This window comes from Phyllobates terribilis, unplaced genomic scaffold (genome assembly GCF_046119375.1).
Source record: "Phyllobates terribilis strain yellow unplaced genomic scaffold, ASM4611937v1 Scaffold_5__5_contigs__length_657084704, whole genome shotgun sequence".
Classification (NCBI taxonomy): Eukaryota; Metazoa; Chordata; class Amphibia; order Anura; family Dendrobatidae; genus Phyllobates; species Phyllobates terribilis.
In genome coordinates this window covers 630,541,550-630,558,234 of record NW_027362765.1, presented here as the reverse complement: position 1 = coordinate 630,558,234, position 16,685 = coordinate 630,541,550, and the positions used below count along the sequence as shown (strand labels likewise).

At 46.2% G+C, this 16,685-nt stretch overlaps 1 protein-coding gene across 3 annotated transcripts in view; it reads right to left on the bottom strand.

Annotated features, from left to right (window-relative positions):
• Positions 1-2,772: 2,772 nt before the first annotated feature.
• The window catches only part of KDM2A (lysine demethylase 2A), a 188,078-nt gene continuing 174,165 nt past the window's right edge, over positions 2,773-16,685 (bottom strand). For all 3 annotated transcript variants that reach the window (XM_073686145.1, XM_073686144.1, XM_073686146.1), the window contains one exon: positions 2,773-3,911. In XM_073686145.1, the coding sequence (XP_073542246.1) occupies positions 3,730-3,911 (182 nt within the window). In that variant the 3' untranslated portion in view covers positions 2,773-3,729. The remainder of the gene's footprint in view (positions 3,912-16,685) is intronic.

The window sequence follows — 16,685 nt, the reverse complement described above, 5'->3', positions numbered from 1 at the left end:
ATATATTTTATATAATATTTGTAATATTATATAATAAAATTATATCTATATATATATCACACACACACTGCACAGCACACGTGTCCTGTATACTGGGCATAATTCTCAGTATCTGTGTGTGTATATATACACATATATATATATATATATACACACACACATATATATATACACATATATATATATACTGCACAGCACCACTTCTCCCATCCGGTATACTTGGTGTAATTCTCAGTATTGTATTATTTTATATACAGTACAGACCAAAAGTTTGGACACACCTTCTCATTTACAGATTTTTCTGTATTTTCATGACTATGAAAATTGTACATTCACACTGAAGGCATCAAAACTATGAATTAACACATGTGGAATTATATACTTAACAAAAAAGTGTGAAACAATTGAAAATATGTCTTATATTCTAGGTTCTTCAAAGTAGCCACCTTTTACTTTGATGACTGCTTTGCACACTCTTGGCATTCTCTTGATGAGCTTCAAGAGGTAGTCACCGGAAATGGTTTTCACTTCACAGGTGTGCCCTGTCAGGTTTAATAAGTGGGATTTCTTGCCTTATAAATGGTGTGGGGACCATCAGATGTGTTGTGCAGAAGTCTGGTGGAAACACAGCTGATAGTCCTACTGAATAGACTGTTAGAATTTGTATTATGGCAAGAAAAAAGCAGCTAAGTAAAGAAAATCGAGGGGCCATCATTACTTTAAGAAATGAAGGTCAGTCAGTTAAAAAAATTGGGCAAACTTTGAAAGTGTCCCCAAGTGCAGTTGCAAAAAACATCAATCGCTACAAAGAAACTGGCTCACATAAGGACCGCCACAGGAAAGGAAGACCAAGAGTTATCTCTGCTTCTGAGGATAAGTTTATCCGAGTCATCAGCCTCAGAAATCGCAGGTTAACAGCAGCTCAGATTAGAGACCAGGTCAATGCCACACAGAGTTCTAGCAGCAGACACATCTCTTCAACAACTGTTAAGAGGAGACTTTGTGCAGCAGGCTTTCATGGTAAAATAGCTGCTAGGAAACCACTGCTAAGGACAAGCAACAAGCAGAAGAGACTTGTTTGGGCTAAAGAACACAAGGAATGGACATTAGACCAGTGGAAATCTGTGCTTTGGTCTGATGAGTCCAAATTTGAGATCTTTGGTTCCAACCACAGTGTCTTTGTGTGACACAGAAAAGGTGAACGGATGGACTCTACATGCCTGGTTCCCACCGTGAAGCATGGAGGAGGAGGTGTGATGGTGTGGGGGTGCTTTGCTAGTGACACTGTTGGGGATTTATTCAAAATTGAAGGCATACTGCACCAGCATGGCTACCACAGCATCTTGCAGCGGCATGCTATTCCATCCGGTTTGCGTTTAGTTGGACCATCATTTATTTTTCAACAGGACAATGACCCCAAACACACCTCCAGGCTGTGTAAGGGCTATTTGACCAAGAAGGAGAGGGATGGGGTGCTACGCCAGATGACCTGGCTTCCCCAGTCACCAGACCTGAACCCAATCAAGATGGTTTGGGGTGAGCTGGACTGCAGAGTGAAGGCAAAAGGGCCAACAAGTGCTAAGCATCTCTGGGAACTCCTTCAAGATTGTTGGAAGACCATTTCCGGTGACTACCTCTGAAAGCTCATCAAGAGAATGCCAAGAGTGCGCAAAGCAGTCATCAAAGCAAAAGGTGGCTACTTTGAAGAACCTAGAATATAAGACATATTTTCAGTTGTTTCACACTTTTTTGTTAAGTATATAATTTCACATGTGTTAATTCATAGTTTTGATGCCTTCAGTGTGAATGTACAATTTTCATAGTCATGAAAATACAGAAAAATCTGTAAATGAGAAGGTGTGTCCAAACTTTTGGTCTGTACTGTATACACATACTGCACAATACCACTTCTCATAATAAGAATATAACAGGAGAAACAGAGTTTATATAGGCATAAAACCAGTATACCTTTATTAGATACAAAATAGTAAAAAAGCCACAACAGTGGCGACACAAAGTAAATAACAGATTACAAAATACAGTACATGGTAACATATGTAGAGTGTATATGTGGCAACCCCCCCCCCCCCCCCAAAAAAAATGCCTCTTGAGAAAGCCCATAGCATCGGGGTGAAACGCGCGTCGAGGCTCCCTTTTGGTCACTTGGTGCCTTGAGCTTATCCTGTTCCTGGTCTACCTGTCACCTTTCTTTTGCTGGCCCTCCCTTATTAGTGACTGGTAAGCGGTATTTGAATTCTCCTTGACATTTGATGCATACCTGCACACTTGTGTGGATACTCTTTACTTATGGTATATTCTATATGTTCTCTGCTTACCACTCCCCTTTTTTTGGGGGGGGGGGGGGGTTGCCACATATAGTCTCTACATATGTTACCATGTACTGTATTTTGTAATCTGTTATTTACTTTGTGTCGCCACTGCTGTGGCTTTTTTACTATTTTGTATCTAATAAAGCTATATTGATTTTATGCCTATATAAACTCTGTTTCTCCTGTTATATTCATATTTAATATTGAGTAGGCTTGTGGCCATTAGAAGCTATGTATTTTCTAGCTGTCTTCCCGCCACGACTCTAAAAGATGAAGGCCGTTCTGTGTATATTTCTCATAATAAGAGCAGTACAATTCTAACACTGGCCCTATGAAACAGAGCAAGTAAGTTACCTCCCCGATTAATATCACTTTTTAATTGGTTAAATTCCATAATATGAACTATCATGATAAGAACTAAATACAAACCACACAGACCACATTCTTGATTCTTTTTTCTTTTTTATTGCAAAAGAAACAAAAAAGGGAAAGCGAGACCGCTCCCGCAGAGAAAAATATTATCCAGGCTCTTTTTATACAATCTAGTCCCGGGCTGGGAAAGGGAGCAGCCGGCGCACACATTGCTCCATGTGTGTGCACACACCAGCTTCTGTATATATTTATATATATATTTCTGTATATACGCACAAACGGCTGCCCAGTGTGTGTGGAAGTAATGCATTGCTGAGTGCACTTCTGCATACATGTTCTCTAGAGAGAGGGAGTGGGTACAAAATAAAAGCAACAAACCAAAATCTTAAGTTAAAAAATAAAAAAAATATAATATTAACTCAATTACAATTTAGCAAAAAAGCAGCCGTCCCTCTCTCGTACTCACACACTGCACCCCAAGCGCCCAGAGAAATAAACCTTGCTCACAATTTTAATGCTAACAGGGGCAGGCATTAAATAGTAAAAAAAATTATCGTCAAAACAAGAAGGGCAAAAAAAATCTGAGCTGCCCGCTCACTCCTCAGGTGGCTTTTCCATTAAACTGTCTGGTGAAGAGCTATTCTGCACTAAGGAGAAAAAAACAAAAAAAAACAAACAGAAAAAACAATCAAATAAAAAAATACAAAGTCTTCCTTTATTCTATGACAATGGAGATCCAGTCCTAAAGGTCTTGATTTCAGCCCTAGAAGTGACTGACCCCATCAAGGCTGCCACAGCTGTTTAGATACCCGTTTCAGATATAGCCCACGTCTTTGCACCATGTGATTGCCTCACCACAGGCATATGAGGGCGGGATGTTAAATCGCCAATTATTGCTCCTTGTTTCAGTCGGAATGAGAGGGAGGCCAGGGAGCTGGAGAGACCGATGAGGAGGTGGTGATTGACGGTGTGCATCCTCCAACACAATAGCATCCCCCTGCACCAAACCTCCAGCACGCACCCCATCCTAGCTGATCCTTTGGATAAGCTTGTCATCTGACATACAGTACAAGGTGCTCACAGACAGGTCTGAGATGAAACCCTCACATGCTCCCCGTGTCACTTGTTTGCAGCCTCGAAGATCAATAAGTGCCAGATTGGGGGCTCGCCTCAAGTACAACAAGGACTCATCAGTTACTCCTTTACAACCTGGGAAGAAAAAAAATGTATACAGAGGATTAGGTAACTGTTACATGCTAAAAAGCACACAGCTTGTGCTATGGTAGTCTAGCTTTTAAGAACACTCTATACGTTATTTGCACTAGCTTTTGCAAGTCTAGTTCTCATATAGTCCGGAACAAAATGGGATAAAGAGATTCATAAATGTGTGACTTCTCTTTCTACATTCCCACTCCGTACACACATACAATAGGAGTAAGGAAAACTTTTCATACTGCTCCCTGACTTAGAAACCAGGTCTGCGCTCCTAATAAGCAGCTAGTTTCATATCATTTAAGCTAATCAGATTGGATTGGTTTAAAAAAAGGAAAACCATCTTTGGATGCACAGGCATGTCTCCGCTGTGGCACGGACATCACGTGAGCTCAGCGCCTCTTAGAAAAGGGCACTCCATCTACACTGGCAGAGCTCACTGACTGCACTGCAGTGTCAACGGCTAATGCCAGTAGCAGCAGAGACTTGCCGGTGGACATGGAGACAGACTACAGAACGATTTTTTTTTCCTTTAAACCAAAACTGTACCTGGGTAGGAAGATTAATTGAAAGGGGACAAACCCTTTTAAGTTTTCTATGACACCAAGGTCTAAGGTTTTGGAACTTAAACAATTGCCACAATTAGAATATAATGGGGTATTCCCACTCTTTTCTTTAAAGTAACAGCGTACAGCTAGCATTTAATGACTGGTGGTGGTCTGACCTCTACTGGTTCTGAGGAGAAGACCACCACGCTCCTGGACACTTAGTTGTACAGAAAAATACCTGCAGCTGACAATCCACTAGACCCCAAGAATGAGGCATAACTAGTTTAAATATCGCATATAAGAAAAACAGTTAACCTATCCAGACATGTTTTTGAAGAGTTTGCAATAATCCAGAGCCAAAAATTCAAATCTGACTATAAGCCGTACTAGCTATTGAGCCTGTTCAACGCCCGGGTGGCCAGCATTTTTATTGGTATTATGGTCTCCCATGCTGGTATTTGTGCTGCCCTCATCCCTATCCTGGTATGCATGGTACCCTTCATCCCTATCCTGGTATGCATGGTACCCCTCATCCTGATCCTGATGTGAATGGCACCCCTCATCCCCCAATCCTGGTATGTATTGTACCCCTCATCCTGGTGTGCATGGCACCCCTCGTCCCCCTCATCCTGGTGTGCATGGCACCCCTCGTCCCCCTCATCCTGGTGTGCATGGCACCCCTCGTCCCCCTCATCCTGGTGTGCATGGCACCCCTCGTCCCCCTCATCCTGGTGTGCATGGCACCCCTCGTCCCCCTCATCCTGGTGTGCATGGCACCCCTCATCCCCCTCATCCTGGTGTGCATGACACCCCCTCGTCCCCCTCATCCTGGTGTGCATGACACCCCCTCGTCCCCCAATCCTGGAGTGCATGACACCCCCTCGTCCCCCAATCCTGGTGTGCATGGCACCCCCTCGTACCCCAATCCTGGTGTGCATGGCACCCCCTCGTACCCCAATCCTGGTGTGCATGGCACCCCTCGTCCCCCAATCCTGGTGTGCATGGCACCCCTCGTCCCCCAATCCTGATATGTGTGGCCCCCTCATCCCCCAATCCTGGTATGTATGGCACCGTTCATCCCTTTCCCGCTGAACACATACAAAAAAACCCAACAAACTCTTATACTCACCTTTTTGTGCTCAAGCGCTGCGGCGTCCTGTTCTGCCAGAGGCCGGGGGAGGAGTGTGGCGCTGGAGTATGCGCGTGCCCATACCACGCTGTCCTGCGCCATTTTGCTGAAGACACACTGCAAATGTGTCTTCAGTAAAATGGCACCGGATAGAGCTATGCGCATGCGCCGACTCCTTCACTCCTGCCCTGGTCTCTGGTGAAAAGAGAAGAGCCGCGGCAGCGCTCCTCCCGGTCAGGTAAGTATGGTGCGGGAGCTCGCAGTATGCGTTCAGTGTCTACGCATACCGCGATCTCCGGCGCCATTCACTCCTCTTACCTGTAACGGCTCCATGCGTTCTTCTGTCTGGAGCCAGACTGCGTGTCGAGCATGCGCAGTCTATAAAGGCTTCAGACAGAGGGACGCTTGCAGCGTTATATTGTAGACGCTGGCAGGACTATCACACAATAGGGCAGATGCTTTATGCTATGAATGTTTCAGCTAGCACAGCACTACTAGAATTAAAGCTTCATTCCGCTCAATATTACAGTTCCTGCCATAACTCGTTGTCCACATACAGCCATAAGTGTACAGCAGGTGGAGGAAAGGCTGGATTGCACACGTTGGTCCTTGTGTTTGTGACCAACAACTCAGCAGCAAAGGCTAGCATTGGACAAAACGCTGATTTTGGCCCATTTAACCACTGAGACACTAATAAATGGCAATTTGTCACCCCACTGTAAACCATCTCTGGCATTGTGACTGCCAGAGCAGAAGGTTTTAGATAGTGTCTGTGAAGAGCATAGCTAGTTATTACAATGCACAACAAATGAAAGAAAAAGATCAAGTCAAAATTCGCTGGATTCTTTAGTAGTGTTTGAGAACGTCTTCAATGCTTTACAAGAAGCCAGAACTCAGGACTGTGAACACCATAAAGATGCAGTGATACTAATAATGGAGAGGCAGTGGTAGCTGTCACCAAACCCTAACAGTAATATTAAGTCAAGACTGGCATTTGTGGCATAGGCATAAATTACGATGCCTTAGTCCAGGGATCACCAACCTGTAACTTGCGAGCCACATGTGGCTTGCGGCTTTCTGCTTCATCTGGGTGTTAGTGCAGTGTAAAGCTATGTTCACAAGTTGTATTTTTGCATGGTTTTGCTGAGATTTTGCTGCATTTTTGTCAGGGTACACTTGTATCTTGTCCATACTGAAAGTTTAGTGCATGAAAAAAAAAAAAAGAACATAATTCAACTTCCTCAGGTTTTTGCACCAAAAACGCAGCAAACCTGATACCTGCGTTTTTTTGCTGCGTTTTTTGCAAATACTCATTGCTTTCTATGGGTGAAAAGCGCTGAAAAAAGTGACATGCTGCATTTTGCAAAAACACAGTTGTTTGCCAAATCAGTCAGGAAAAAAAAATGTGTGTGCATGAGATTTCTGATAAAAGTACATTTTGGATACTTACCGTAAAATCTCTTTCTCGGAGTCTTCATTGGGGGACACAGGAAACCATGGGTGTATGCTGCTGCCACTAGGAGGTTGACACTATGCAAAAATACTTAGCTCCTCCCAGCAGTATATACCCACCAACTGGCACAAAGAAAAGCAACATGGATATCACACAGTATAACAAACTGTAACAAAACTCAATACAATAGTAAACAAGGGCGGGTGCTGTGTCCCCCAATGAAAACTCAGAGAATGAGATTTTACGGTAGGTACCCAAGATCTACTTTTCTCTCATCGCTTCATTGGGGGACACAGGAAACCATGGGACGTCCAAAAGCAGTCCCAAGGGTGGAAAAGAAGAGATACCCTCAAGTCAGAGCTCTGGCCTCTGCAGCCTGCAGAACCTTTCTACCAAGGTTTGTATCCAAAGAGGCATAGGTTTGAACCCTGTAGAACTTGGGGAAGGAATGAATGGATGACCATGTAGCAGCTTTACAAAGCTGCAAGGCTGACGCCTGGTGTTGGACCGCCCAGGGGGCCCCCACTGCTATGTGGTAACCCTGTGGACGCGTTCTGTCCTTGAGTAGGTAAGCTTCCAGAATGGCCGAAAGGACCCAGCGGGAGATAGTTGACCTGGAGGCAGGAAGACCCTTTCGTGGACCCTCGGGAATTATGAACAGAGACGGCGACCTGGAAAGGTAAAGACTAAGGGCTTTTACCAGATCCATTTTGTTTAGTGATCGCTCCGCGGGAATGAGAGGGAGCTGGACAAAAAGGAAGAAAGCACAATATCCTCATTAAGATGAAAGTTGGAAACTACCTTAGGAGAAAAAGGATGGAATCGGCCGTAGAACTACAAGTGCTTCTCACTAAATTAGAATATCATCAAAAAGTTAATTTATTTCAGTTCTCCAATACAAAAAGTGAAACTCCTATATTATACAGAGTCATTACACACAGAGTGATCTATTTCAAGTGTTTATTTCTGTTAATGTTGATGATTATGGATTACAGCCAATGAAAACACAAAAGTCATTATCTCAGTAAATTAGAATAATTAACAAAAACAAACACCTGCAAATGCTTCCTAAGTAGTGATGAACGCGCACTAAAATGCTCGGGTGCTCGAAGCTCGGGTCGAGCACATTGGAATACTCGGGTGCTCGACCCGATCAACGAGCCCAATATAAGTCTATGGGAAACTCGAGCATTTTTCTGGCGGTCCCCCCCCCCCCCCCCGGCGGTCTGCAGAAGGTCAAAAATTGCCCAAATTGATGGGAACAGTGCTCAATTAAACATCAGGCAGGCAGAATATATAGACAGGGTATATAGGAGGGTGCATGAAAAACATAGCAGGGCACTTGGAACACACTAGTGCCCTCCAATTTTCATGCACCCGTCTCTTTAAAAAAGCCAGCAATTCAGCATCGGTATACACCGCTACCGACAATTTAGAACAGAAAGAATAGAGCATCACACTGAGATTAGATAGATATTATATATGTGACGGACATGTCTCTAAGTACAGTGACCGTGTTGGTTACTGTACTTGTCAATTAGTGTTAAAATAAAGGATTTATTAAAAAAAAATTGGCGTGGTGGTCCACGTAATTTTAGTCTCTAGCGGAGGTTAAGCAGACGGCTGGGGCAGATGTTTGAAGCCTGGGAAGGGGGTAATAACCACGGAGCTTCCCAGGCTACTAATATCAGCCCCCAGCTGAATACCTAGCCTTTACTAGCTATTAAAATGGGGGACCCCAAAAAAAAATGCCGTGGTGTCCCCCTTATTTTAATAGCTAGCAAAGGCTAGGCAGACAGCTGGGGGCTGATATTAATAGCCCATGAAGTTTGCCATGAATATTGGCCCCCTCCCAGGCTAGAAACACCAGCCGTCAGCCGCCCCAGAAATGGCGCATCCATAGGATGTCTCTGAAGCGCTGGATCGCAGCAGAGCGCCGCCATCCAGCTTGTCATCCTTCAGAGACACTGCAGAGCGCAGGCATGCTTGCGCTCTGCAGGGTCTCTGAAGCGCTACCTGCAGTGTCTCTGAAGCGCTGGATCGCAGCAGAGCGCCGCCATCCAGCTTGTCATCCTTCAGAGACACTGCAGAGTGCAGGCATGCTTGCGCTCTGCAGGGTCTCTGAAGCGCTACCTGCAGTGTCTCTGAAGCGCTGGATCGCAGCAGAGCGCCGCCATCCAGCTTGTCATCCTTCAGAGACACTGCAGAGCACAAGCATGCCTGCGCTCTGCAGTGTCTCTGAAGGATGACAAGCTGGATGGCAGACCTCTGCTGCGATCCAGCCTATTATCTCAATGCCATCCCAGCGTGGGAGAATTCTCCTGCTCAAGCGGTGACGTCATTTGCCGGCACAGCCAGACACTGAGGTGCTTCACTGAGGAGCTTCTCAGTGTCTGCGGCATGGCAAGCTGGATGGCAGCGTTCTGCTGCGCTCCTGCCTGTCATGTCAATGTAGCAGAGCTGAAGCTGTCCTGGGAACCATGGAAAGGTAAGGATGAGGTTGGTTTATTATTTTATTTTTATTGCATGAGATCGTTGGCTTCAGCTGGTATGGGCGATACGGTAAGTAGGGTTACTAACATGGGCTTGATGTCAGCTGGAATTATAAGCTGACATCAACCCCAGCCCTATTACCCCACTGCCACCGCTACAGGGCAGTGGGAAGAGCGATGCTAAGTGCCAGAATTGGCACATCCTATGGATGCGCCATTTCTGGGGCGGCTGACGGCTGGTGTTTCTAGCCTGGGAGGGGGCCAATATTCATGGCACCCTTCCTGGGCTATTAATATCAGCCCCCAGCTGTCTGCCTAGCCTTTGCTAGCTATTAAAATAAGGGGGACCCCACGTCATTTTTTTGGGGTCCCCCATTTTAATAGCTAGTAAGGGCTAGGTATTCAGCTGGGGGCTGATATTAGTAGCCTGGGAAGCTCCGTGGGTATTACCCCTTCCCAGGCTTCAAACATCTGCCCCACCCGTCTGCTTAACCTCCGCTAGAGACTAAAATTACGGGGAACCCCACGCCAATTTTTTTTTTTATAAATCCTTTATTTTAACACTAAATGACAAGTACAGTAATCAACACTGTCACTGTACTTCATATATATGTGACTGACATGTTTCTATCTATCTAATCTATGTATGATTCTCTATTCCTTCTATTCTAAGTTGTCGGGTACAGATGCTGAATTGCCGGCCGGCTTTTTTAAAGAGACGGTGCATGAAAACACTATTATATTTTTAAATAAATCCTTTATTTTAACACTAAATGACAAGTACAGTAACCAACACTGTCACTGTACTTATTATATATGTGACTGACATGTTTCTATCTATCTAATCTATGTGTGATGCTCTATTCTTTCTGTTCTAAATTGTCGGGTACCGGTGTATGCCGCTGATGAATTGCCGGCTTTTCATGTTTCACTGTGAGCACTGTTCCCATCGATTTGGGCAATCATTGTAATGCCACAACCACCATGGCTGTGGCATTACAGTGAGTGGCAGAAAATCCCTACATGATTCGTGCTCTAAATAGTGCCAGACATGCAGGACAGGGACCCGAGCATCTCAAAAGTACTCGGCGAGCTCCGAGCATCTCGAGTACTGAGATGCTCGGGCGAGTACCGAGCAGTGGCGAGCATGCTCGCTCATCACTATTCCTAAGCATTTAAAAAGGTCCTTTGGTCTTTTTCAGTAGGCTTCACAATCATGGGGAAGACTGTTGACTTAACAGATGTCCAGAAGGCAGTCATCGACACACTCCGCAAGGAGGGTAAGCCACAAAAGGTCATTGCTAAAGAGGATAGCTGTTCACAGAGTGCTGTATGCAAGCATATTAATGGAAAGTTGAGTGGAAGGAAAAAGTGTGGTAGGAAAAGGTGCACAAGTAACCGGGATAACCGCAGCCTTGAAAGGATTGTTAAGAAAAGGCCATTCAAAAATTTGGAGGAGATTCACAAGCAGTGGACTGCTGCTGGAGTCATTGCTTCAAGAGCCACCACACACAGACGTATCCAGGACATGGGCTACAAGTGTCGCAATCCTTGTGTCAAGCCACTCATGACCAATAGACAACAGCAGAAGCGTCTCACCTGGGCGAAGGAGAAAAAGACCTGGACTGATGCTCAGTGGTCCAAGGTGTTGTTTTCAGATGAAAGTAAATTTTGCATTTCATTTGGAAATCAAGGTCCCAGGGTCTGGAGGAAGAGTGGAGAGGCACACAATCCAAGCTGCTTGAGGTCTAGTGTGAAGTTTCCACAATTAGTGATGGTTTGGGGAGCCATGTCATCTGCTGGTGGAGGTCCACTGTGTTTTATCAAGACCAAAGTCAGCGCAGCCATCTACCAAGAAATTTTAGAGCACTTCATGCTTCCCTCTGCCGATAAGCTTTTGGAGATGGAAATTTCATTCTCGAGCAGGACTTGGCACCTATCCACACTGCCAAAAGTACCAGTACCTGGTTTAAAAACAACAGTATCACTGTGCTTGATTCGCCAGCAAAATCGTCTGACCTTACCCCCATAGAGAATCTATGGCGTGTTGTCAAGAGGAAGATGAGAGACACCAGACCCAACAATGCAAACGAGCTGAAGGCTGCTATCAAAGCAACCTGGGCTTCCATAACACCTCAGCAGAGCCACAGGCTGATTGCCTCCATGCAGCGCCACATTGATGCAGTAATTGACGGAAAAGGAGCCCTGACCAAGTACTGAATGAATTTACTGAACATACATTTCGGATTTTAAAAACATTTTTCAAGCTGTTATAAAGTATTCTAATTTACTGAGATAATGACTTTTGTGTTTTCATTGGCTGTAAGCCATAATCATCAACATTAACAGAAACACTTGAAATAGATCACTCTGCTTGTAATGACTCTACATAATATATGCGTTTCACTTTTTATATTGAAGAACTGAAATAAATTAACTTTTTGATGATATTCTAATTTAGTGAGAAGTACTTGTACCTTGTCCTGGTGGAAGACCAGGTAAGGAGAACGAAGAGAGAGCTGCCAGCTCGGAGACTCGCCTAATAGAGGTAATGGCAACTAGAAGGGCAACTTTCCAAGAAAGAAATGTAGAAGAGACTTCGCGCAGTGGTTCAAATGGGGGTTCCTGGAGGACGTTGAGATCCCAGGGCTCTACTCGATAGGGAGAAATGGAATGAAGGTCTGGACTTGTCTCCTTTTAAAGAGAATCGAAAGAGCAGACACTTGTCACTCAATAGAACTAAGAGACCGTCCGGATTCCAGACCCAACTGTAAAAAGGACAAAATTGATGGTAGATGAAAAACTATTGTAGGGGTCCGGTTAGCGTCGCACCAGCGGGAAAAGGCTTTAGAGACAGTGGTAGATGCGAGAAGAAGACGGTCTCCTTGCCTTGATCATGTCTGAACAACCTGATCAGAGAAACCAGCAGCCTTCGGAACCGCGGCCTCAAAAGCCATGCCGTTGAATTGAGAGACTGATAATTCTGGTGGAAGAGGGGCCCTTGCGACAAAAGGTTTTGTCTCTGCATACCAGGGTCTTCTGGGCCAGTCCAGAGCGATGAGTATGACAAGAACTCCCTCCGCTTTGATCTTTTTGACTACCCTGGGAATCAGCGGTAGAGGTGAAAACACGTATGGTAGGGAGAACTGTGCCCAGGGAATTACTAGCACATCCGACTCGATTGCTAGCGGGTCACGGGATCTGTGGTTCAGTCTGGACGCCATGAGGTCGACGTCTGGGGTCCCCCATCTGAGACTGGTTCAGTGACCACTCTCCGGAGGCAAGGCCTTCTCGGCTGAGAAAGTCTGCGGCCCAATTGTCCAGTCCTGGGATATGTACGGCTGAGATTGATGGAAAGTGCTGTGAACTGGAAGTAAGATTTCTGGATTGCGAAGCAATCTCTGATGTGGATGAAAAATGGGTATGCGCAGATAGGCATTCTGAATGTCCATGGAGGAAAGGAATTCCCCGGGTTCCATGGAGGCAATCACTGACCGAAGGGATTCCATTCTGAAGTGACGCAGACATACATGTTTGTTCAATAATTTGTGGTTCCAAAGAAGGATCGGTTCGTCCCATTCTGGATCTCAAACAGGTTTGAATAGCGTTCTGACAAAGGAACGGGAACGATTACGCCTGCCTTGGAAAGCGGGTCGATGGCCCTGAAAAACCCGAGAACGAGGGAAGCATTCTTTGGTGGGCAGGACTGGAAAAAATGAAAATGAGGACGAGTGGAAAATTCTATTTTGTAGCCGTAGGATACGACGTCCTTGACCCAGGCATCGTCGATTACTGAGAGCCACTCGTTCCGGAAATGAAGAAGACATCCGTCCACCCTGGGAGGCTTCCCAGGTGGGAGTGACCCGTCATGTTGAGGAGAATCTGTTGGAACCGGTTCTTGTAGACCGGCGCTTGTGGGATTTAGGGCGCCAGCTGGTTTGAAAGAAGGTCTTTTCTTCTGATTTTGACTGCAGACTTGTCCTGTCTGTTGCTGTTGTGTGCTTGAAACCTTCGAAAGGGACGGAACTGAGAGGATTGAGGTCTAGGGTGTGGACACAGAGACAGCTGTTGGGGAAGAGAAGTACTCTTACCCCCTGTGGCATTCGAGATTATTTTATCGAATTCTTCGCTGAAGAGACGAGAGCCCAGGAAAGGAAGGCCAGTAAGTGATTTTTTGGATGCAGAACAGGCGTTCCAAGCTTTGAGCCATAAAACCCTTCAGATGGCAATTCTGTTGCCGGCTGCTTGTGCTGAGAAGGCGGCATCAAGAGAAGCTGAGTGAAAGTACTTCCCTGCATGACTGATTTGATCTGCCAGTTCGGAGGGGGGAGCGTCCGAAAGGATGCCCTGGTGGAGGCATTTTGCTCAGGCCATAATTGATTTGGCTACCCACGTAGCGGAGAATGACGGGCAAAGAGCAGAGCCTGTGGCTTCAAAGGCTGATTTGGCTAGAGTTTCAATCTGTCTGTCGGAAGGCTCCTTTAAGGAAGATTCGTCAGAGAGAGGGAGAATAGTGTTAGTGGAAAGATGGGAGACTGGAGGGTCCACCGAAGGAGACTCTGCCCATTTCTGAAGCAGATCCACCACAAAAGGACACAGGATGTTCATGCGTTTTTCCCTCTGGAAAATTTGACTGGATGCTTCCATTCGTTAGTGAAGATTCTGTTGAATTTGTCATGGTTGGAGAAGCTTCGAGGAGGACGCTTCGTCTTCCTGAAGGAGATGGTCTGCTCCGAGGGAGAGGTCTCTGTATCCTTAATGCTAAGTGTCTGGTTGATGGTCATAATCAGACTGTCCACCATGTCCCTTAGCTTGGAAAACTGTTCTAGGTCAGAATCTGACTCGGAATGGGAATCTGATTCCAGAGTCACTGGAATGAGGAGAGAGGGAAAGAGCTGGAATCCTGGAGGACGGAGATGGAGATGGGGAGCTAGAGGATGAGATGGTACGGGCATGCTTTTTATAACTACTGGCGCTTCTGTGAGGCTTACCCTTATGGATTTAGGAGACCGAGGGATCCGAAACGCCTGGGGAAGTTAAAGGGGCCCGGTGACTGGGTTGGGTTGCCGTTCTAATACCAAGACCAAAAGCGTGAGATACTTTGGTTAGGTCAGCTACTGACTGGGAGAGAGATGTAGCCCACTCATGGGGTGATGCACTCTCGCTGCGGGCATTGGGGAGGGGGGCTCCTGATGGGGGAAGGCATATTGGATGGATTGCAGGTAGGGCAGAGGGACGAGGTCTGACCAGAGGAGAACTTTTTATTACAAGAAGAACATGCAAAGTGAAATAAACGGGGTTGGGAGTGAGGATTCCTCGGGTTAGGTATAAATGCAAAGAGAAAGACAGAAGTGCCACGGTGTGCTAGTGCTGTGAGACATGAGTTGCCCTCCCAGTGGCAGAGCTTACTGTGACCCTGGAGAGCTGGTGCGGTGATCGGGTCCAGAGTGGAAGATGACGCCGTGCAGGGAGGAGGCCTGAAAAACACGTGCAGAGTTCCCGCTCGCTGAAGCCAGTAGGGAGGCGGAGTGAGGAGAAGGCACGCAGTTTTCTCCTGGCTGGGAGAGAAAGGAGCTCTCTGATTGGCCGGAGGCACTGGGCATGGCCTAAGTGAAGTGCCGGCGTACGCGTTTGGCTGGGGGCATATCCCGGCTCTAGAAAAGGCCCTTGCCGGAGCAGAGGACTAGATTTATATTCTGAGGTCGCAGGGGGATGAAGGGGAGTGGCGTGGAATTCGCCTCAGGGCACATAACAGAGAGGGATTTTAACCCGGTGGATGGAATGAACTTTCTTCTAACTACCCCGAGTGAAGATGAAGCATTATTATTATTATAGGTTTTGCTTTTTGTTTTTTTGTTTTTAAAAAAAGGAGCCCCCCCCTCACTGCCATGGTTACCTGTCCTGAAGATACCGGATGTCTGTTCACAGACTGATGATGGAAAACGGACATCACAAGGACCTGGACACTGACCTTCGGATGGCTGACATCGAGGACCTAAGCACCGAACTTCAGGCAGCTGACAGGTGACGGGTCCATCTTCTCACCCTGGAGGACTGGCTCTAGAAGGCGAGAGTGCCGGGGTGCAGTGGCGAGGACCAGTCCGCATATTCCTCACTGCGGATGCCCCAAACACTCTTGATGTGTTAGGGGCATATGGTCCTGCCTGACAGACACGAGAGGATACAGTGGTGAACAGTCCCACTCCGTGGTCCCGGTCTCTAGGGGGGAGATCGGAGTGACAACCACTCCATCGCCCAGAATCACAATCAGTATCTTTAAAAGAAAAATCATTAATAAAAAAACAAAACCTAAGGTACAAATGTGGCTGAGAGTTGACACTAGGCTAAAACTGATTAGCTTTGTGCCAGTTGGTGGGTAAATACTGCTGGGAGGAGCCAAGTTTTTTTGCATAGTGTCAACCTCCTAGTGGCAGCAGTATAAACCCATGGTTTCCTGTGTTCCCCAATGAAGCAATAAGAGAAAAAAAGTTGCAAAAACGCAACGTGTGAACATAGCCTAAAGCAAACAGCCAGGAGCAGGACGAAGCCCAGGAAGAGACTGATGAGCCATGAAGAGGTTAAGGCTGCCCGCCCCCTGATTGGTCTGGTGCACTCAGCATTGCAGGACAGAGATAGGAGTGGCTCATCAGTTAGTAGAGAGCAGACACTTTACACAGGCTGTCTCCAAGGCTATCTAGTGAGTAATAGTAGCAGCCTGTACAAACACAGACTCTCAGCAGTAATAGGCTGCTCTTTGTCCATGTCTAATGCTGCTGATGAGAAGTCTCACTGCCTGTGCAGGGCTGTTACTAGCAGTCACTTTATAAGCAATGGACACAGCACAGAATTCCCCCCACTCCTCTATCACTTCTGATACAGGAGGTATATACACAGTCCTCTATCTGAACATCTATATCTGTGCATGCAGAGCTGCTAATCAGAGGGACAGCGGAGGGATTTATGGCTCCCTTCTGCTCACTCAGATAAACAGCACAGGTAGCCATGCTGAATAGCCCTAAGCTCCATGATATGAAAGGGAATGTCCACTTTCAGTAAAGCTGTCCACAAAGAGAAAAAGTACATAAAATAAAGTCATCCCCACACCAGCAGGATCCAGCACTAGCTTCCCGATGCTGCTGCAGTCCCGGT